The sequence below is a fragment of the Heterocephalus glaber genome, unplaced genomic scaffold, assembly GCF_053883595.1.
Source record: "Heterocephalus glaber isolate CG9 unplaced genomic scaffold, H.glaber_assembly_v1.0 deba00001446, whole genome shotgun sequence".
Taxonomy (NCBI): domain Eukaryota; kingdom Metazoa; phylum Chordata; class Mammalia; order Rodentia; family Bathyergidae; genus Heterocephalus; species Heterocephalus glaber.
The window spans coordinates 9703027-9724830 of record NW_028258298.1 but is presented as its reverse complement, the minus strand read 5'-3'; the positions used below and the strand labels follow the sequence as shown (position 1 = coordinate 9724830).

At 48.3% G+C, this 21804-nt stretch overlaps 1 protein-coding gene across 1 annotated transcript in view; it reads left to right on the top strand.

Annotated features, from left to right (window-relative positions):
• The window catches only part of Dcps (decapping enzyme, scavenger), a 38421-nt gene that overhangs the window by 10038 nt on the left and 6579 nt on the right, over positions 1-21804 (top strand). Inside the window, exons 3-4 of the mRNA XM_004921164.4 lie at positions 14866-15011; positions 21169-21282. Of these exons, the coding sequence (XP_004921221.3) occupies positions 14866-15011; positions 21169-21282 (260 nt within the window). The remainder of the gene's footprint in view (positions 1-14865; positions 15012-21168; positions 21283-21804) is intronic.

The window sequence follows — 21804 nt, the reverse complement described above, 5'->3', positions numbered from 1 at the left end:
ACGGCGGCCACTCAGTTTTCGATGTTAATACTTATTTTTTTATTGCCTTTGGCATCCTAAATATCTAAAATCTATAGTCGTTTGTCTGCTGTAGGTTTGGCCCTGCCAGCTTTTCCACTTCTGTCTTTCACTGTCCCCTGACTTTTGTCATGTTCCTTCTGTTTCAACACTGTCATGGGTGATCTGTTATGTGCCCATAAAGTCTTAATGCTTTCCCTCTAAATTGATTCAAAGTTGAAAACAAGTAAACAGAGTTGACATTATTGTGGCATAGTAACTAATCTTTGGCACATGCTTAAGTGGAGAGCTAGGATTTTCCTTCCTCTTCCACCTGTCTAGTGTATTCTCACGCCACTCAAAGAAGAGTGCTTGCAGTGACCAGATTGAATAGATTCTCCTTTTGTACATTCAAGCAGTTCCTCCAAATCATGCTGCTTTTTAGTTGTTTCATATCTGAACCAATATCTTATCAGCTCTTTTTCATGGAGTTTCTAGTTACCTCTTTTTTTCATTATAGTTAAAAAAAAAAAAAGTACCTTTACTCTCTTCTCTTGAAATCAGCCAGCCCCTTAGTTTGATAGTGCATTCCATCTTCCTTCCTTCCTTCCTTCCTTCCTTGTACTGTCATCATTTGCAGAAAGTTCTTTCATGGGCCGGGGATGTAGCTCAGTGGTGCCGCTGCCTGCCTCACAAGTGCAAGGTCCTGAGTTCAGTGGCCCCCTAGTACCAAAAAAAAAAAAAAGAAAGTCCTTTCATGGGTCTCTAATCTGTAAGCATACTGTATAACTCAAAACTTTTCTGGGTTAGATCTACTATTTTCAAGATTCTAAAAAAAAACAAACATCATTATGGCCAGGCGTAGTGGCACATGTCTGTGTTGCACACGATCCCAGCACATGGGAGGCTAAGGCAAGAGGATCCTTGTGAGTTCGAGGCCAGTGTGGGCTACATAGTGAGTTCAAGGCCAGCCTGAACTATATAAGGAGACTTTGTATCAAAAAAACAAAACAAACAACAAAGATCCAGTGTCCTGTTCTTATTTTACTCTTAATTAGCTGAAGCGTGTTATTCCTCAGAAAAAAATAAGAGATAAACTTTAAATCCTTTATTTTGTTGTCACTTTTGATTGATAGTTTAATTGAATATAGAATTTATTTTCCCTCAAAACATTAAAGACATTGATCTATTGACTTAAAGCATCCATTGTTTCTAATAACATAACTGATGTCAGTTGGGTCTCATTTATCTATGGGTAATTTAAGTTTGGTGTTTTTGTTAGTTTTTGCTTTGTTTCCCTTGGCAGCGTATAGTATGTTCTTTTTTTTTTTTTTTTTTTTGGTACCAGGGATCGAACTCGGGTCCTTGTGCTTGCAAGGCAAGCAACGGAACCACTGAGCTAAATCCCTGGCCCATGTTCTTTTGATCTTTACAAATTTTGTAAATCTGTGTTTAGGTCTAATTGGTTTTTTGTTTTGTGTTTCTTACTTGTCTGGTTACTTTTTTAACATGATTTTTAAAAAATTAAGTTTATTGGGCCTGGGATTTAGCTCAGTGGTTCTGCCATCTGACTTGCAAGCACAAGCACCCCTGTTTGATCCCCGGTACCCCCCCCCCCCGCAAATTAAGTTTATTGGTACATTTTAGGTACACATAATGATCACATTCTTCATTTTTTACCTGTACATGATATATCCTGATTCTTTTTTTCCCATTCCCCTACCCTCTGTTCAACCCCTCTTTCCCTCCTTATTTACAAAAGCTTTGTTTCCATTTTTTTCTTCTTTTTTTTTCTCTCTTTTTTAAAATCTGGCTACTTTTGCCCTGAACATTTTTAAAAAGTGTTTTTTGGGTAATTTCCTTCATTGTGTTTCTTTTTGCTGGAATTTTTTTTTTTTTTTTCCAGTGCTGGCATCGAGCCCTGGGCCACCCGCATGCTATAGGAGCACTGCTGTTAAGCTACACCCTCAGTCCTAGAAATCCTATTAATTATTAGCCTTCTTAGGTCCTTGTGCGTCTCTGTTATTTTGTTTTTCTCTACATATATCTTTTTAAAAAATATCTTTCTATACTGGGGATTGAACCCCCAGGGCCTTCACATTGAGCTACATGTACAGGCTTTTACTTTTTTTTTGGTACTGGGGATTGAACTCTGGACCTTGTGCTTTTGAAGCAGGCACCAATACCACTGAGCTAAATCCCTGGCCCTTTTGCTTTGTTTTGTTTTTTTGAGATGGGACTTCACTATGTTGCCCAGCCTGGTCTTGAACTGCCAGACTCAGTTGATTCTTCCCAAATACTGGGACTGCAGATCCCACCTCTAGCTTCATCTGTGTCTTTTCTTTCTATATCCTGGTAGTTTGTCTTCACTTTGTCTTCCAGGCCTCTACTGAAACCCCTGGTTATTTCATTTTTAGAGCATCTTGCTCTTTTACAGAACCCAAATCGGGTTGAATTTCTTACACACTAATTAGATTTTTGTGTGTTTGTGTGGCCCTACCTATACCTGTTAGGCAAATGCTATCCCACTCAGCTGCATACCCATGCTAGAGTTATTTTAAAAATTGTTTTTTGACCCTCAATTCTGTGATCTGGTTCTTGGTCATTCTTTCTCAGGCTGCTGGTTTTTTCCTCAGTGTCTGGTGATTCACACATAGCCCCTCATTTCATATTAATGAGGAAACACCGGGCTGATACTCTGAGCTGATGGGGGCGAGGGTCTCTCTGCTGTCACATTGGTGGGCCTGTTCCACAGTGGGCCTCGGTCCCGAGTGGGTAGCTGCTCTGGGCTGCGTGAAGGGTGTTAGGACTTATTGGCTGGCAGGTAGCATTCTGAGGGGCACCAGCCCCCACTCCAAATGAAGAACAGCATGAGCTAGAGACCCTGTATGGCCTACAAAGCCTAAATGTTTTACTGCCCTTGACAAGTTTGTCAGCCTCTGCTCAGTTCATCGCATTAATATTTTTGGAGGCTGTCCTGTCTTTTTTTTTTTTGGTACCGGGGATCGAACTCGGGTCGTTGTGCTTGCGGGGCAGGTGGTGGAACCACTGAGCTAAATCCCCGGCCCTGGCCCTGGCCCTGGCTCTCCTGTCTTCACCTGACATTAAGAGCCTGCCTCGGGCACAACAGAGGGTGGAGCCAATTAGTGCAACTGTTCTGTTCCCCTTCAGTGAACCCCAGTTTTCAGCTTTGCTTCTCTTCCTGCCTGTGCCAGTTATTCAGACTGACACTGCTACAAAGTTGGGGCCATTCACTATTGAATAGCAGTATACTGTCATTATTTTCTCTTCTTGGTTTAATTTTTTGATGTAGAGAATTAGTAATTTTTGTTTTTGCTTTTTTATTTATTTATTTATTTTTGGTACTGGGAATCAAACTTGGAACCTTCTGCTTGCGAGACAGGTGCCGGAACCAATGAGCTAAATCCTCGGCCCTGTTTTTACTTTTTTAGACAGGGTCTCACTATGTAGTTCAGACTGGTCAGCCTTGAACTCACTATGTAGCCTAGGCTGGCCTCGAACTCACAGTGAGCCTCCTGCCTCAGCCTCCCAAGTGCTGGGATTACAGGTGTGCGCCACCATGCCTGGCAGTACTTTTTTTTTCTTTTGGTATCGGGGATCGAACTCCGGTCCTTGCGCTTGTGAGGCAAGTGACAGAACCACCGAGCTAAATCCCTGGCCCCTGGCAGTACTTTTTTATTTGTTTAATTTCCTATAAACTTGTCACTGATTCATTCCCAAACCTACTTCCCTGTTTCTATAACCTCCCAACCTATTAAGACTCATCAGGCCCACAAGCAAGGCCCTTTTGAAGCCTCTGTCCTGAGCATGACTGCTGGGACTCCACTCCCTTTTCTCTGGAGCTGGGTCGAGTGTTTTCTGGAAAGATGATCATCTTCCTCTTTCAAGATCATTTCCTTATTTTGCTAAAACAGTGGTTTTCAAACTTGCAGATTGGCATTTATTATTGAAATGTAATTTGTTTTTTACTAAACTTAATTGTATTTATTTCATTCAATAACAACAAAAAAAATAACAAAATCATATCTTGAATGTGGCCAGTGGAATTTGTTGCTGTTTATATTGTGAAATTACCACATTCTTCCTCAGTAGCATTTGCATCACCTAACACAATTACATTTTGGGTATGTGGAGAAAACACTAAAAACAACTTTTGGCAAATTGTAATGCTATGTGGGCACCACATCAGTCACTGTAGTCTCTATGGGATCTATGCTATTTTGTACTCTACAAGAGAAATATTGTGCTTTCTCATTAACATCCCTCAACTTCCCTACCCAAACACATGGCAACCTTCACTGAACTCTCTGCTTCTTTAAAGTTGTTTAAAACAAATAGGATCAAGCTTTAATTTCTCTAGGCATGGCATATTTCATGTAATGATCTCTTGGTTAATCTACATTGTCAAAAGGAAGAATTTTCTTTCAAGACTCAATATAATTTCATTGTATAAATAAACTTCACTTTACCAGTACAACTATGGTTTGCATGTAAAATGTCAGTTAAAGACCATGTATTGAAGACTTGGATGCAAGGTGCTGTTATTCTGAATTTAACATTATTATGTATTTTCCAACCCCATCAGAGCATTAATTGAAATGTAATTCTTGAAATTTTTATTAGAAAAACCATGTCTGAAAAACACCCATGTAAATATTTTCAAGTCTCTGAAATAATTTACCAAGTAGATCAGTGGGCAGAATTCAAAGTTTTGCCATAACAAAGCGTCTACCGACTGATGAATGGATAAAGAAAATGTGGTGTATTTCTGCACTGTGGAATATTATTCAGCCATGAAAAGGGTGAGAATCCTGTATTTTCAACAATACAGGTGGAACAGGAGGACATTATGTTACACAAAATGAGCCAGGGACATAAAGACAAATACCACTTGATCTCATTCATGTGTGGAATCTAAAAAAGTTGATCTACTAGAAGATGAGAGCTGGGCATGGTCACACACGCCTGGAATGCCAACACCTGGCAGGTAAGGCAGGAGGATCATAGTGAATTCAAAGCCAGCCTGGGCTGCATGGTGAGTTCAAGGTCAGCCTGAACTGCATAGAGAAAGCCCTGTCTCAAGCAAAACAGAAGATGAGAGTAGAATGGTGGTTATCAAAGGCTGGGGAAAACCGTGGGGGGAGGGGGGTTGGTCAGTGGAGACTGAGTTATAGTTAGAAAGGGTAAATAAATTCTGGTGTGCTATTATTGCATGTAACTAATGATGATGCACTGTATATTTCAAAAAGCCTGTCTGTTACAGTGGCACACACCTCTAATCCCAGCCTGATCACTTGTGTAACAGAAATATATTAAAAATTGGCGTGGTGGTACACACCTGTGATCCCAGCACTCAAGGCTGAGGCAGGAGGATCACTGTGAGTTCACATAGTGAGTTCAAAGCCACCCTGGAGTACGTAGCAAGACCCTGTCTCAAAAATCAAAAACATCCACGCAAAAAAATATAATAATAACAGAAAAATAAGCCATCCCTTAACACTGAGCCCCAGAGAAGATAAGCAGTTTCTTAAAGGTCATACAGCTTTTTTTTTTTTTTTTTTTACCAGGGATTAAACTTGAGTCCTTGCACTTGTGGGGCAGGGGGAGGAACCACTGAGCTAAATCCCCGGGCTTTTTTTTTTTTAAGGCCATGCAGCTTTTAAGCGGCAGAGCTAAGATCAGAACCCAGGTTCCGCTATGCGATGCTCCCTCTCCTATTCTGCAGACCGTGCACTTCCAGAAGCAGCCCCACCAGACGGGAACAACCTGGATGCTCCAAGCCTCCTGGAGATACAAAGGGCTTTCAGCGAACCCAAAGGGCATAGTGAGGCGCTGAGGCGGTGGGAGCACCCAGGGAGTTGGGAGCAGGCCAGAGTGAACAGAGGGGAAGCTTCCTCAGGAGTGCAGGGTGGAGAGCCCTTGGCTGGAGGGCCATCATGGACACCTTGCCAGGCTACACTGCGGAAATGGAAAGACCCTGCTCCCAGCTAACTGCTCACAACAGGAACGATGGCTGGCTGACCTACATTTGTGGTACCATCCCCACTCTGGCACCAAGTATGACAGCACAAGATCATGAGAAGAGAGGCGGGGAGTTTCCAAAGGGGCAGTGGTGTTTCTAGCCCTCATGGGGCTCGGGCAGCAGCTGCCTGTCCGAAGTAATGCTCCAGCCGCGGAAACAGCACACTGATGCAGCCCAGCTGAGCAGCAGCCGCACGCACATTTCTTCTCTCACAGCTCAGATGGGCAGGCTGGTGAGGCCCTGGCTAGGATGGCTCTATCGTATCTGCCAAGACCCTAAAGGTCTCCTCCAAGGCCTTCTCCAATAAATAAGCCACCCTCGTCCCCAAGCTGGACACGAAAGCCCAACCACTCTCAGAGATGGGAGGGAGAGCTTTCCAGAGAAAAGTGAAGCACAGCTGCCTCTCTGCTCCCTGCCAAAGCTAGCTCAGCCAAATCCCCAGGAAAATGCTGCAGCACATGAAACATGAAAATGCAAACCACAGACAGTCTGCTCTCCTTCCCATACACATGTTCAAACAAGACTGCTTTCCAGGCCTAGATGATGCCTTCTACAGGATGAGGTCATTTCTTTTGCTCCGTCTGTGGCTTTTGCTCTTCCTTCATTATGATGAACCAGTTTCTACTTATTTGACCCAGATGTGAAGCCCAGAAAGAGGAGGGGAGAAGCAACAGCAAAACATGCTCTGAATGTGAAGCCCATCTCCACTGCCTCCACAAGAGCAGATGGCCAGCCAGGGGAAGCACAAGATAACCCAGGCATCCTGGGGAAGGTGGGCTGGGGAGGCTGCAGAGAGGCTCTCCGGATCTGCCTTCCTTTCCTCCTCTGTGGAGCTCCCCTGGCTGGATGACAGTCTCCCCAGCCTGAGCACCCAGGCCAGAGGCAGAGGGCAGGCTAGCTCCTGCCGACCTGGGCCTGGGCAGGGTGTTCACCTCCTGCAGACAGGGCTGCTGGATGTGCTCGGTGGAGGCCTGAGAAGACCACAGCAAGGATAAGCATGCTGAAGGGCGTGGGCCGGATCTTGGTGGGAGCTCCAACCACTCCACAGCAGAGCTAACCACTAATGACCAGTCTCTATGAAAGCAAAGTGCTGCCAGAGATGGGAGGCAGACGCTGACTTTAATAAGACCCTCACGCTGACAGGCTTCCTGTGCAAATCCTCAGCCTCCCCACCTTCCCTGTGGTCCCTAGAGTCCAGGAGGGTCCAGAGAGAAGAGAGTGACAGCAAAACCCCGGGGTCTGCTGATCCCCAGTTTGGGAACTCGGAATGTAGCCCCAGGAGGGGTGGTCCTTTAGGGAAGGAAATGCTGCTTTAGGAAGGTGGTGGGGCTTCAGGCACCTACAAAGTTCCATATTAACAGAAGGAGGACAGCTGACCCATAGTGAGACTAGGGACTTGCTGAATGAGTCTTGGCCTTAAAGCCATGAACCCCTGCTTCCCCACATGTAGGGAGAAACTCTTGGGGCTGAGCAGACCAGACCACAACAAGAGCTGCTAGAATTCTAGAAGGAACACACCAAAACATGGCCCCTCTCTCAGCTTCCTTCCTAAAGGTATTTGCTTACTTCGTTCCCTTTGAGAGGACAGCAGCTGCCAAGTCTCCTCACAGCATTCTGGACCCCGAATATGGTGTGCATGGCAGGAAAGGAGAAGGTGGAAGTACAGGAAGAATCCCTCAGAGGATGAGTACCCAGGAATTCTAGGCTATCACTCACTGAGAAGTGTGGTCAGGAGTGAAGAGTGGAAGCAGGTTACCAGTGCCAACCGATGCAGTGGACCTAGCTATGGGCAGTCTGCCTTTGCCCATGGTCCTGAGCAAGCTGACTTCTGCTGACTCAAGCTTTACCATACCAGAGTCTTGGGACCTTGCCCGGGGGTGGGGGGACAAGGGAAAAACCAAGAGAAACAGAAACACAGACAAGTCTTAGGAGGTAGCAATAGTTCAGTAGCCCAGATCTGCTCATTTCTAAATTGCCTCAGAATGCAGTGGGTTCTGGCTCCTGAAAGGCCAGGTTGAAATGGAGAACTGCACACAGGACCTCTGCTCTTGGCTGGCTGGTGAGGGACCATGGGGCATGGGGCAGTTACCATGCAAGAGTGCTCTGAGCTAAGGTGCTGGGGAGAGGAGCATGGACTAAAACAGATGCCAAGAGAAAAGGACCAAAACAGATTCTAGGTCAAGAAGTGGACTTGGAAGATGGGCATGGTGGTGCACATGCGCCTGTGACCCCAGCTACTCGAGAGAGTAAGGCAGAAGTGTCACATGTTTGAGCTCAACCTTAGCAACTCAGCAAGATCTTGTCTTGAAATAAATAAAAGGCTGGGGATGTGGCTCAGTGCACCTTTGGTTCAATCCCTGTACCTCAGAAAAAACCAAAAACTTATTCAGGTGGTAGGGACTTTTCTACCCCGAAGTCACTCTGCTTGTCATTACTGTGTTGTCCTGAGCCCCAGAAGGGGCCCTGCCTCACTGGTGACAGGAGCTTGGAAGCACCCAGAGGGAAGGGGCAGAGGAGCATCTTGGTCCCAGTCGATGACCATTCCTGTAGGCTCAGTCCCGTTTCTCCTGTCCCACTAACAAAGCCCCATTGCCAAGTTTGGCTAACACTTGTCCACTCTGTAGCTCAGTCCACACTGCCCACTTCCCCGCCCCACCCCATCCTTCTCCGCCTTTGATATCACCAAGACCAACCCACCTGGGGGCTTCCCACCTTTCCAGAAGAGAGGCACCTCCTCTGCACATGCCAGCCCCCTGGTTTGGGCAGGCAGCACCGCACTCCTCAGGCGCAGCCCCTGCACTTAGGTGGCATCTGCCAGAAGCACATCCTGAAGGGAGGTGTGAGTCACCAGAGCTGGGCCACACAGGGCCTGCCCTCCGAAGCTCTGCTGATGGCCCCACAGGCTGCAGCTGACAAGGTTCACTCAGCTGTCCCAAGCCAGGCTGACATTTTCTGCTTCTTTGTTTTATTGGGTGAGAAGTTAACATCCTAACAACTGTCTATATGCATGCATCCCCAGGATCTGTTCTTTAATAATGCACACAAGTCTAGCCCTCCATCCTTCTCATGGAGGTCAACACTGATAATCATTGCACCCTCGTCCTCCCACTCATTTCTTCAGTGAGTTTGTGTACACACACCCTTTTAAAGCACATGCAGGACAGTCCTTTACAGGTCACATGAGCTCTACAACAGTCAACGTGGCTCCTCCCTCTCCTTTGTAACAACCACCTACTGGCCCACAGTATGTGTGCATTATGCCTGATTCACCAGGACCCTACACAGGGTCACTTAGGTCATTTTCTGTTTTTACCTTTGCTATAACAAATGACACTACAAAAAACATTTTTCTAGCTCTTTAAGTACATGTATGAGCAACTGCCTAAGTGAGAAATCTGGAAGTAGAAATTTTACCCAAAGGAGCACATGTTTTGCAAAGGGTACATGTCGATGGATCTGCCATGTCTGATACCCATGCCCACTGTGCCCAGGAGTTAGGGAGAAGTGAAGATCTATCTGTCTCAGCTGTCTCTGGCTATATCCTAGGGCATAGTCTGACAGTAACTTCACCGTGGTCTGTGCTACCTACACAAAGCCCTCAGCTAGTATATGTGTGGAAAGTGCCCAACTGTACTCACTGGTGGCCCTCACACCATTACTGCAATGGAATAAAACACGGATGAACAAAAATGAAGCTATAATGGTGACAAGAACAAGGATGGGAAGGGAACAGTGAATGAGAGACTGCAATTTGCTTCTTCAAGTTAGGAAGCGGGAAAATAGTAAATGGATGAGAGAACACCAGAGGAGTGAGCATGCGCATAGGAAGGGCTGTGTGCCCGGATGTTAGTCTGCACATGGATATTTCCTTGGTGGAGGACCGATAAACTTTTACCTTTCATGATGGATAATGAAGTAATAGTAATAGTAAAACTGAAAAGTCCAGGAGAACAAGATACAAAAACAGAGCTGAGAACTATGGATGTCCCCAGCACGGCAGAAAGAAATGACCTGCTGAGTTCGATCCCTGGTACCAAAAAAAAGAGAAAAGAAAAAAAAAAAAGAAAAAGAAATGACCTGCCCTAGAACAGTTGAAAGAGTTGAAAGCGGGGCCTTTGAGGAGCTGGAGATTAGGAGCAGGAAGGAGCAGAAAAAATTTTAAAACAAACTTCATCTGACTCTTTAACCTGTCTAAATATAACTTGAGTTAAAAATATGAACAAAAATTTAGAAAGCATGGCAGTAGGAGGCCTTTGAAAGGCGTGTCAGGGAATTTCTCTTAATATATTGTGAAGTTTCAAGAGATGGTTTTGAGGAGTTTAGTGTCCTGAGCTGTTTTTTAAAGAATGCCCATGGGAGGGTGCCGCTGGGAGCTCCTTGTTGCCTCTAAAGCCACATGGAAAGGTTTTTAGCAGAGGAGTTGCCCAGTGTCACCCACACCAAGCAGACAGCTCCCTACTGTCAGTTTGAACATAGCCCTTGGGAGAAGGAACCCACCCAGGTCCAGTTCTGCCCATGTGGCGACCTCACATCTGCTGCCCTGGGTGGGCTGGACAGCAGGTCCTTAGGGGCCACTCCAGGCCTTGTACCTCAGTTTCCTCCCATGTATAGTGGACTCATCGTAATACTCAGTCACTTTGATCATGGGAATAAATGAGTTACTATACGTATTGGCATAGAGTAGTGCTTGGCGGTAAATCTGTCAGCAGCTTGTACTAATGTTCCAAAGGCTATCAACCTCTTTAGCTTTTTATTTTGGAAAAAAAAAATTTGTTTTTGGAGACAGGGTCACAGTATGTAATTTAGGCTGCCCTAGAACTTACTGTGCAGCCCAGGCTGGCTTCGAATTTACAGCAATCCTCCTGCCTCAGCCTCCCAAGTGCTGGGATTACAGGCATGTGCCACCACACCCTTCCTGAAAACAATTTTTAATTCTACAGAAGTCAAGAGAGTAATAAAAAGAATTGCCTGGCCAGGGATTTAGCTCAGTGGTTCCACCGCCTGCCTCGCAAGTGCAAGGACCCGAGTTCGGTGCCAATATCAAAAAAAAAAAAAAAAGAATTGCCTTATCTATTTTTAATGTTGTGCCACATTTGCCTTTTCTGTTTCCATTTATGCATATTATAATGGATATATTGTCAATCTCAGGAATGTTGACATTTATACAACAGTAGCACATAACGTAGCATCCATTTTTAAATTGGGCCAGTTGTTTCACCACTGTCTTTAAAGCAGTACATCCCTTTGCCCAACCAGGATCTAACCTAATCCTTTTAGTCACATCTACTGAGTGAATCTCTTGTAGTCTGGTGCAATCCTTTGGCCCTTTCTTTGTCTTTCCTAACTTTGATGTTTTTGTTTTCTTTTTGAGATGGGGTTTCATTGTGTTGCCCAGGTCAACCTTGGACTCATGGGCTCAAGTAACCCTGCGTCTTGGCCTCATAAGTGCTGGGACAGCCAGTGTGTGTCACCACAGGCGACTGACGTGGACATTTTTGAAGTTATAAAGACACTTGTTTTACAGAATGCCCTGGATTTTTGTTTTCTGATTTTCTTTCTGATTAGATTCAGGCTGTGCAGCAGGGGCGATGTTAACTCCCTTCCCCTGGGGAGGTGAGGTTCTGTGTAGCTAGTAAGTAATCTGTGAGGGGAGCCCTTGACACTGTGCATGTGGGACTCGTTCCACGGCATATTTTTAACCAATGGTTTGTGTGTTTATCAAGCGATGACTCTTGACCACACTCCTAAAGTTCAGCCACAGGTCAGAATCTTGACTTAGGTAAACACTAGAGTTTGTTTTGGGCCTGCCAGTGGGAAACAGCATTGAGCAATATATTGATTTTTATCAAAGAGGTTTTATTCCATCTGGAACATAGATGCTCTTCCTGGGTTTAAAGTCCATGGAAAGTCTGGATTCATTTATTCATTTGTCCAATAAATATTTGTTTAGTGCTTACCAAATGCCAGGTAATTGTTCAGGTGCTAGAGGTAGGAGGTAAAGAGAAACAAACCAAATCGCTTCTTCCTGGAAGTTACCTTTCCTGGGGGAGCCAGGCAGTAAACCTCTGCTGTGTTGCCAGGTGGCACTGGGGGAAGACACAGCAGGGTGATGATGGGGACAGAGGGCTGCTTTAGCCAGGGCTGTCTGAGCCTGAGCAGCCTTGAGACCAAGTGTGGCGGGGAAGTGACAAGCATTTTCCTAGCAGAGGGTTCGCCTGGCAGCCCAAGCAAGGCACAGAGAAGGGCGTATGCTTGATGCCTGGTGGTGGGACAGTGGGGGTTGGTATGGCTGAAACAGGCATCAGGCAGGCAGCTCAGAGGAGAGGGGGTGAAGTCTCAGGGCCTTGTAGACTGTGGAGGGGAGCCCCCAGCCCTGACCAAAGCATGCAGAGCTCCCCATGGAGTCTTGGAGAAGCTGAGCTTCTGAGGAATGAGGGACTCTGGGCAGGTGCCACCTGCGGGGACCAGCTGAGCACCAGCTGGTCATCTCAGGAAAGGAAGCCAGCAGGAGTGAGCAGCTGAGCCGTCAAGCCTCTAGCTTGTCTCACTGCCCAGGGTAAGGGCAGGAGAGGGCGGGTTTGGTGAGATGCCTGTTTTCCTGCAGCCTGGGTGGCTGGGCAAGTTCTCCACAAGCCCGAGCAGACCAGGGCTTGTTCGTAGGCCACTGGGACAGCCAGGGAGCCCTAGGCTGTCAGCCCAGGGTCCAGTTTCTCCAGTATCAACTGCACTTCTGTTCCGGGGAGTTCCACTGCCTGGATTGTGTCTCCTCCACCCAACACAGGCATTGGAAGGCACAACAACGAGTGTTTATAGAGCACTTTTCTGTACATGAAACAAGCAATTTTTAAATAAATGATTTCCACCCACTAACTCATTCAGTTCTCATACCAGCCCTGTAAGACAGATGCTGTAACTGTTACCCCAGGGTTATACAGATGAGGAAAGTGAAGCAACAGAGAGGCCTGGCCTCTTGCCCATAGTTGCACAGCTGCTAAGTGGAGAGCAAGGCTTTGTACCAGGCTGACTAGCTCCAGAGTCACCGTTCTCATCCACCAAGTTAAACTGCAGCTACCTTGAGATTTTCCTCAGGTCACTGCAAGGCTGGTACCATTCCATCCATTTCAGGCAGTCTTCTGCCTCTTGAGAACTCAGTGTGCTTGACCTCTAACCATGGGCCTGTGACCTTGAGGTAGTAGAGAACAAGGAGGAATAAAAAGCGAGAAACAGTTTTTTGCTGCTGCCCAAAATATGAGGGGGCCCAGGGATTCCCAAGAAGAGGGGTGACATTTATGTGGTGTCCCTGGTGATCCAGATAGCATGTTTTATTTAATGTGAACAACAACCCTGTGAGGCAGTTTTGTGACCTCCCTTTGACAGGTGAGGATGCTGACACTGTAAGAGGTCACATGCCCAGGGTCACCTGGCAGTGAGGGTGTCACACAGCTGCTCCATCCACAGCCTCCCAGCAGCTTCAAAGCTGCTTTCCACTGTGCTGCCTTGCCCCCAAGCTGATGGACCAGGACATGGGATGCTCATCAGAAATCGTGTGCTTGGAATATCACCTTTGTACAACCCTTCTGGGTTTGGAAGAAGAATGGGCCCTGAAGCAGGCTGCTGTGTTGAAAGAGCACTGGCTTTAGGGTAAGGCAGCCTCAGTCCCAGTCTTGCCTTTGCCATGTCTCCAGCATGGCCCTGGGTGAGCCAGACCCCACCTCTTCTCGCTCACCCATGGAAGCGGATTAAAATCACGTGTGTCCGCAGACTAAATGTAAAAGTGTGGGCTGGTAGTTCTTAGCTGGATCAGGAGGGTGGTGGTAAGTGGAATTTTTCGGGACGACAGGTCTGAACCCCAGGGTAGGATTCAGAAGGGGGAACATGGGGCTTTTGGCAAACATCTCAACTGATTTTGAAACACTATTTTGCCATTTTCTTCCCCTGTCCTGTGTTGAAGCTCTCTATATAAATGTTAGCGTAATGGCAATGGTCGTACCAGATGTTATAAAAATAGGGGAAATAATTTAACCACAAGCAGGTGGTGTTGGACCAGAGCACTAGCCTAGAATCTGATTAGGAAAACTACAGATTTCCTTCTGATTGAAACCTCTTTCTCTCCTGGAGCAGTTCTGCCCCCCGGGGCTGTTTGGTAATGTCTGGAGACTGGCTGTCATTCTGAAGAGAGGTGCTGCTCACATCCACATGAAGCCTAGAGATAGCGCTAAAATGGTCCTGCTGCCGTGCCAGGGCAGCCCCACCTCGCAGTCATTGGCAAGACCTGGACCCGAGGTTGAGAACCCTGGGTTACTCAGCCAGCGCTTTCGGTGTTATTGTATGTCAGGCATTGTTCTAAGTGCTACAGAGGTAATTAACTCCTTTCATCTTCCCAGTGTTGTGACATCGGAGCTGTTATATCCTCATTTGGCAGATGAGGACCTTGGGACACACAGAGGTTAAATAACTGGACCAGACTCCCACCTGGGGCCAAGGTGCCCCTTGGGAAGAGTAATGAGCAGGCAGAGCCAGGACTTGAATTCAAACTGGCTGGCTCCAGAGTCCACACTGTGGCCTACTGCCCTGCCCTCCTTAAGGGGGCTCACAGGCTCTAAACCCCACTTTCAGCTTTAAGCCCAGAACCCATATACCTAGAAATTTGCCCATGGGAAGAGTTAGAGACCTTTAGTCCATGCCTAGAAGGGACTAGGGGGAGAGCTAGGGCTCCAGGACCTGGGACTCTCTGTGAAAACCTTGTTTTCAGGTTTGGGATGTGTCTGAACTGTGGCTTCAGTGGGTTCTGCTTTCCAGTCACAGGCTGTGCTGTGTTGTTGCAGAGGTAAAGACAACTGTGGTGTACCCCGCTACGGAGAAACACCTGCAGAAGTACCTGCGCCAAGACCTCCACCTGATCCGAGAGACGGGAGAGGACTATAGGAACATCATCTTACCCCACCTGGAGTCCCAGAGCCTCAGCATCCAGGTGATCGGCTGCCGAGTCCTTCCTGTGCCTGGTTTCTCTCCCTACAAAGCATTGTTGGTAGCCAGGCAGTGTGGGGATAGCAGAGAACCCGATAAACCAAGTCCCTGCCCCATGGAGCTGACACAGTCAGATAGTGAACAGTTACCAAAGGCCCTTAAGATGCATGAGATTGTGAGTGCAGTGAAGAAAAGCAGACAGGGTCTGTGGGACAGAGAGTCCCAGGGAGGGCTGGTTGAGATTTTATATGGGATGCTCAGGGCAGGCTTCTGGGAGAAAGGGATTGATCCTGATGTTGGGCCCCTCGGGAGGTTGTTGTGGGGGCCACTGAAGCTCTCAGGGATCTCTGAGCAATCTGGCCTGCAGAAAGAGTTTGAATCTGCTCTGTAGTGCATCACTGGCCTGGAAGAGATGAGAGTTCCAAGCACAGTCGTAGCCCTATAGTAGCCCTGACGGTCTCAGAATGACTGTGCCGTGGCCAGAGGCCAGTGAACAGATAAAAGTCCGGTATTGGGTTAGGATCGCCTTGGTCCAGCCTCATCCCCGGAATTGCCTACCAAACCAGCCTGAGGAACCTGAGCCTTGAGTAGAAACTTTACTGCCATGGGGTTCTGCGCATTCACCCACAGCCGCAGCACTCTGTGGTCGAGGTGTGTTTGGGGGGCCAGGGTGGCAGAGAGCTCTGGCTGAGTCAGATGCAAGGCTGCTTACCACAGGGATTCTAGGGCTCCTTGGGCCTAGGCCTGGTGCCAACTAGAGCCTCTGCTTGGAATTGGCCCTGTGTGGACGCTTAGAATTAAGTATGATGGATGCTTATTGATGAGTCTTCCTTGCCCACTCACTGGCTCTTACTGGCTCCTCCTCATTATCACCGCTCACTCTTGTTCCCATGAGCACTTCTCCTTCCCCTCCCCAAGATCAGGTTCCCGAGGAGGCAAGTGTTCTGATGGAGAACCCACACTGTCCTACCCTGACCTGGAAGATGCCAGGGTGCTGCTGTGAGAGTGCTGCAGGCCAGCTGTGCCAGGGAGGAGCAGAGAGAGGAGGCTGGTAGGGCCAGTGGAGGGCTGTTCTGGGGGCCTGTGTGCTGACAGCCCTGTCCCAAGGGTAGGATTCAGCCTGCTTGTTAGCCGTGGCCTCCCTGTGCAGCATTTGCACAAGGTTTCTTGGGCTCAAGCTGCCTTGGTCTCTTTTTTTTCCCCTTCTTTTTTTTAAGTCCCAGTACTTGTTCTGTCTTCTGAGTGGAAGGAAGTTTGTCTCTGCATTTTTAGACAGCTCTGCTCACAGTCCTAAAGAGATCTGCCAGGACTTACGTTCTATGGTGCTGGTTGCACATGTCTGGAATTCAAGAGAGGAAGTGCTAATATGTGGGAGACAGGGTCTCACTGTGTACCCCAGGCTGGCCTAAAACTCACAGTAGCCCAGGCTGCCTCTTGCCTCCCAAGTGCTGAGATTATAGGCATGTGTCATCACACCCAGCATATACTGTAGCCACCTTATTGTGTGCCATTACACAGTTGGACTTAGAAATACACAACAAAAACTCTACTGCTGTTTCAGCTCCTGATTAACATGAGCAGCATTCATATGTGTTCCTTCTTGCATATTTGTAACAAGTATAAGCACATAGTTTAACTGGCTGTCACTGGGTTTATATTGGACATCTGCTTTTTTTTTGGGGGCCTGGTACACCTGTGTAATGAAAATGCTGGTGCCCTCACAGTTAAGCAAGTCCAGAGGCACAGGGAGCTGGAATCATTGCACGATTTCAGGGAACTGCATGGACTTTGGTGTGATGGGAACACAAGATACAGGAAGACCAAAGGAGACAGCCCTGTGAGGGCAGGCAGGGGCCAGGAGGAGGACGCTGTCCACGAGGTCACAAGCTCCCAAGCCCTGCTAATTGTCGGAGTGGCCTGGGGCAGCAGGAAGCTCCATTCCCTGTTTTTTCAGTCTGGCCCTTCAGAGAGTGGAGCTACCATATGCATTTATGTTTTGGACAGTCAGCAGATCTCCGGGTGATTGCTGTAGGCAGTGACGGTCTGCTGAGTGGTTTTCAGACTTGGATAATGTCGGATTTATAGGATCCTTTGGGGCAGGAGGACTGCAAAGCAGCATGGATCTGAACCAGGTCGAGACAGCAGGGAAGGATCAGTAGCAGTGAAGAGGTGAGCTGGGCTGGGCTAGAAGGGATTCGGAACTGGTTGACCTGGAGAGGGAGGGAAGAGTGTGGGGTGGCCCTAGGCCAGCTTAACCAGGATGGGGACATGGATGATGGAGTGATCTGTTGAAGACACCAAGTCCAGGTGGGGGTTATTGAGCTCACCAGGTGCCGGGACCTGTTCTAGTTCCCGCTTCCTCATCACCTCATTCAGTCTTCACAACAGCCCTTTTGGAGATTGAGAGTCACAGCTCTGTCTGGCCTCGGTATCTATGTGGTTAGCCGCAGTGCTCTTTGTTTCCTCGGATTGAAGTGCTTGTAACTTCTGAATAAAAATGAAGTGGAGTTGGGTACAGTGGCACATACCTGTAATCTCAGCTGCTGTGGAAGCTGAGGCAGGAGGATCACAACTTTGAAGCTAGCCTGGGCAACTTAGTGAGACCCATCTCACAATAAAATTAGAAAAAAAACTTGGGGCTGGGCATGGTTGGGTACACCTGTAATTCTAGCACTCAGGAGTCTGAGGCAGGAGTAGCACCATGAGTTTGATGCCGGCCCTGAATTACACAGTGAGACCCTGTCTTATAAAGAAAAAGAAAAGAAAAGAAAAAGAAAAGGGCATGGGGCATAGCTCAGTGATACAGTGCTTGGCTAACATGGGCAAGGCTCTGGGTTCAATCCACACCCCCAGTGCAGTTGAATATCTAGATCTGACGCCTTCAGGGCTGTCCAGCTAAAAGTCTCTATTTGTGAGCTGTCACATCAGGCACCAGCAAGAGCCCAGTGTTTGGATTTTCATTCTACAAGAGCAGTGTGGCATTGCCTTTAACTGCAGAGTCCTGGGTTCCTTGATTGGAAAATGTGATCAACAGCCCTGGCTCCTGGGGCTGTGGCAATATTGAGAGGCACCATTTATCATGTGCCTGCAGTTGTTTCTGGCACAAAACAGGCTCCGGGACAGAACTGCCATGATACACACCAAGGTAAACCGAGGAACAGGCACGGTGCTGAGTGGAGCCCCCTAGGAGGTGTGGACAGGTGAAGCGTGGCTCGAGAGGGCAAGCCGGGCAAGCACAGTGGGGATGGGAGGAGAACGAAGAAGGATAACGTGGACCATGGGAGGGCAGGAGGAAAGAGGGCTTTGAGGGAGTTGCCAGTGCCACTGGCTACTACTGCCTCTGGCCAGATGTGTCCTAAAAAGTGTCACATGCAGCGCCATTGTCAGCCAGACTGCTGGGATCCCCAAGGCTGGTTTTCAAGTAGCGACACTCCCATTACCAAAGTCAGTGTGATTTTCATGCATTCATTCCCTTCCCCTCCTTTTCTGGGCTTCTAGCCACGAGACTTCTGTGGGTGCGGTCACCCAGGGCCTCCCCAGGAGGCAGAATATGGTGGGGCCCAGAGCATGGGCTCACGAGCGCAGGGTTGGAATTGTGCAAGCCTGTGTGCACTTCTTTGCACCTGCATTTTTCTTACCTGCAAAATGGAGAAATAGCCAGGTGCAGTGGCACACGTGTGTAATCCCAGTACTCTGGAAGCTGAGGCAGGAAGATTGTTGTGTGTTCGAGGCCAGCCTGGCCACATAGTGAGTTCAAGGCCAGCCTGAACTACATAGCAAGACCCTGTCTGAAAAGATTAAAATATTAGGGCCGGGGATGTAGCTCAGTGGTTCTGCCTCCTGCCTCACAAGCGCAAGGTCAATCCCTGGTACCAGAACAAAAATTAAAATTCTAAATGGCATGTGTGTGTGTGTGTGTGTGTGTGTGTGTGTCTGTGTGTCTGTGTGTCTGTGGGTGTGTGTGTGTGTAGGGTTGCTCTTGCTGTCCTTATACCTGTCTGGCCATCACTTGGCCTCTGTCTTAGTCACTTTCTCTGGGCACAATAACTGACACTTGCAATTTAAAAAGAGGAGAAATTTAATTTTGCTCAGGGTTTTAGCAGAAACAGCGTGGCAGAGGGGCATGCCAGAGGAAAGGTGATTAACCCATAGCATCCAGAAAGCAGAGAGAAGAAAGGAAGTGGGGACCAGAATACACCCTTCCAGGGCATGCCCCCTCCTCACAGGAGCATCTGGGGGCACATTTTAGATCTAAACAACAATAGCCCCATCCTCACACTCCTTCTCCAGCACACCTCTGCTCTCGCCTGCTTGCGTTCCTTTCCTGGGGTAGCTAGTCCTTTCCATACGGGGATTGAACCCAGGGCTGCCTTCACACTGAGCTACATCCCCATCCCATTTTTAAAATTTCGTTAAAAATAATTTTTTTAAGTACGTGTTTGTAGTGCATAATGTTTACACTCCTTGTATGGAGTCAGTACATGTACATATAACAGGTCCTAATTCCTTTTATCTCTTTTTCCTCTTTCCTTACCTTCTCCCTCCCTCTGTCTCTTTGTCCCCTTCCCGTTTGAGAAAGATCCAACCTTTTCTGTTTTTGTTTTGAGACAAGGTCTTGCTCCGTTGCCCAGGTTGGACCTCAACTTGCCATCCTTCTGCCTCAGCCCCCCAGAGTGCTGAGATTACAGGTGTGCGCCTCTCAGTGGAGCTTCCAAGCACCTAGCGCTGTTGCTTGTAGGGTGCCTCCACCATACTGGTCTCTTGGCTAGGTGCTTTTGTGTGCATCTCTGTTAAAGTCCTCACTATAATCCCCCAATGTAGGTTTTCATTGGCCCCATTTTATGAAGGAGGATTCAGTTGCTTGCCCAGGGTGGCAGCAAGTCAGTGGAGGAAGTAGGAGATGAAACTAAATGTCACGAGGCTTGGAGGCCCAGTCTCATGTTGACTGCCAGCTGCTTTTCGTGGGAGGTGGTGCCCGGCCGTGGGCAGGGATGGCGAAGGAGCCTGCTGGTGGGGAGCCCCACTCTGCCTCCTTCCCCTCTGTTCCTGGGAGGCTTTAGATCAGCTTCCAAGAGCTTTATTTTTTTCTCCTGCTGCGCTTTCCCAGAAAGGTCTCTGGTGGGAGAGGAAATGTCTCTGTAGAGTCATGGCCCATGAGTTGTGCGTGATGCTGGCCTTGGACACTGTGCGAGGAAGCCACCATCAGGTGTCCTGCAGGCCTCTCCCAGGAAGAGCTTGTCCAGGAAGGGCACCCATTCTGTGGTGAGTGGACCACATTGTGACCGGCCTATAAGGTCCGTTTAGGGGGCCTGGAGACCCTCTGGGCCAAAATGCCTCCTGTGAGGAATTGCAGGGCATGGAGAGGCACAGATATCCACGGCAAATGTCCTCTGCTCCCTCCCTCCAGGCTTGGGCTAGGAGGTCTACATGCCCTGGGCCAGACTCCTGCCCCTGGCCTCAGGACTCGGCCTATGCCAGCACCTCGGGGAGTGGGAGGAGTACTGTGATGGTCTGGTTCTGTTGGTTCTCTGACCCCCCCCCCGTGGCAGACTCCTCTCCTCCATTAGAGCGTTTGGAGGTCCTTCTGACTTGGAGGAGGAGGAGACACAGTGGGGGCCCAACTGCTTTCCTGTCCAGGTTCCCAGCAGGTTTCTCTTTTGGATGTAGAGTGTTCACACTGCACTGGGCTCACAGAGCTGGGGAACACAGAGAAGAACCAAGTGTTCCTGGGTTTAAACTCTGCAAGCCCCACCTCCGTGCAGTCAGGCTTCCTCAAAAAAGCCCTTCAGACTGTCCCTATAAAGTGATATCCTTGGGATACACACAGGGTTGGGGAAGCATCCTCCTAAGACTTCCCTGAGTCCTGTGGGCAGTGTGGGGTCAGGGCTGACAAGGCCCGTGAGTGCACAGCAGAGCAAGTGCTGACCTGGAAGAGCTTACAAGGCCCAGCCTGGGCTGAGCTGCAGAGATGCCTGGGCTGACTGTGGGCTGAGAGCCACTTGTGATGGGAGAGGGGGAGTTTCTTCTAGACGTGTGAGCAGATGCTTGGGGACAGCCAGCCTGACTGGATCTGTAAGCTAAGCAGTCTTTTATAAGCCAAGTAGAAGAGACAGTGAGCTTACCCGGCCCATTTTGCGAACCATCTCTCTCCTCCTTTCCAGTGGGTATATAACATTCTTGACAAGAAGGCTGAAGCTGACCGCATTGTTTATGAGAACCCAGATCCCTCTGATGGCTTTGTCCTCATCCCTGACCTCAAGTGGAACCAACAGCAGGTAAAGATTATGCTCTGAAGTGCTCTGGTCTCTGCCCAACCTGCTCCAGGTTGCTGGCCTCCTCTGGCTGCCCTACTTTCTCACACTGGCCTCTCTGAACAGAGTATAATTACCCAGCACAGGGTGGCCTGAGCTCTCCATTATGACAGACTATATACCTGCTATACATAAATGCTTTGACTTTCGTGGTCAACTGAAAGCTCTTTCTTGTTCTGAGTAACTCCCCACAACTGGGGTTATATAGGCCATTCTGTAACCATCCTGGTGACTAGGGCTGCCTACTTTGCTTCCAGCAGCACCGGAAGCCCCAAGGGACAGTGTTTACATTCTCTCCATCCCCCTTGACACCAGCGGACCTGGGCAGGCCTGTGTTCCAAAGTGCTGGCAGGCAGGAGCCATGGTGACCGAGTCAGGGAGTCCCTACACAGCCTGAGCTGGGTTTCCAGCAGTTCAGACCTCCACTCCAGCCTCTCAACTCCCTGTTCCTGCCCTCCAAGCACGTGTCCCCATCCCCTGCAGCTT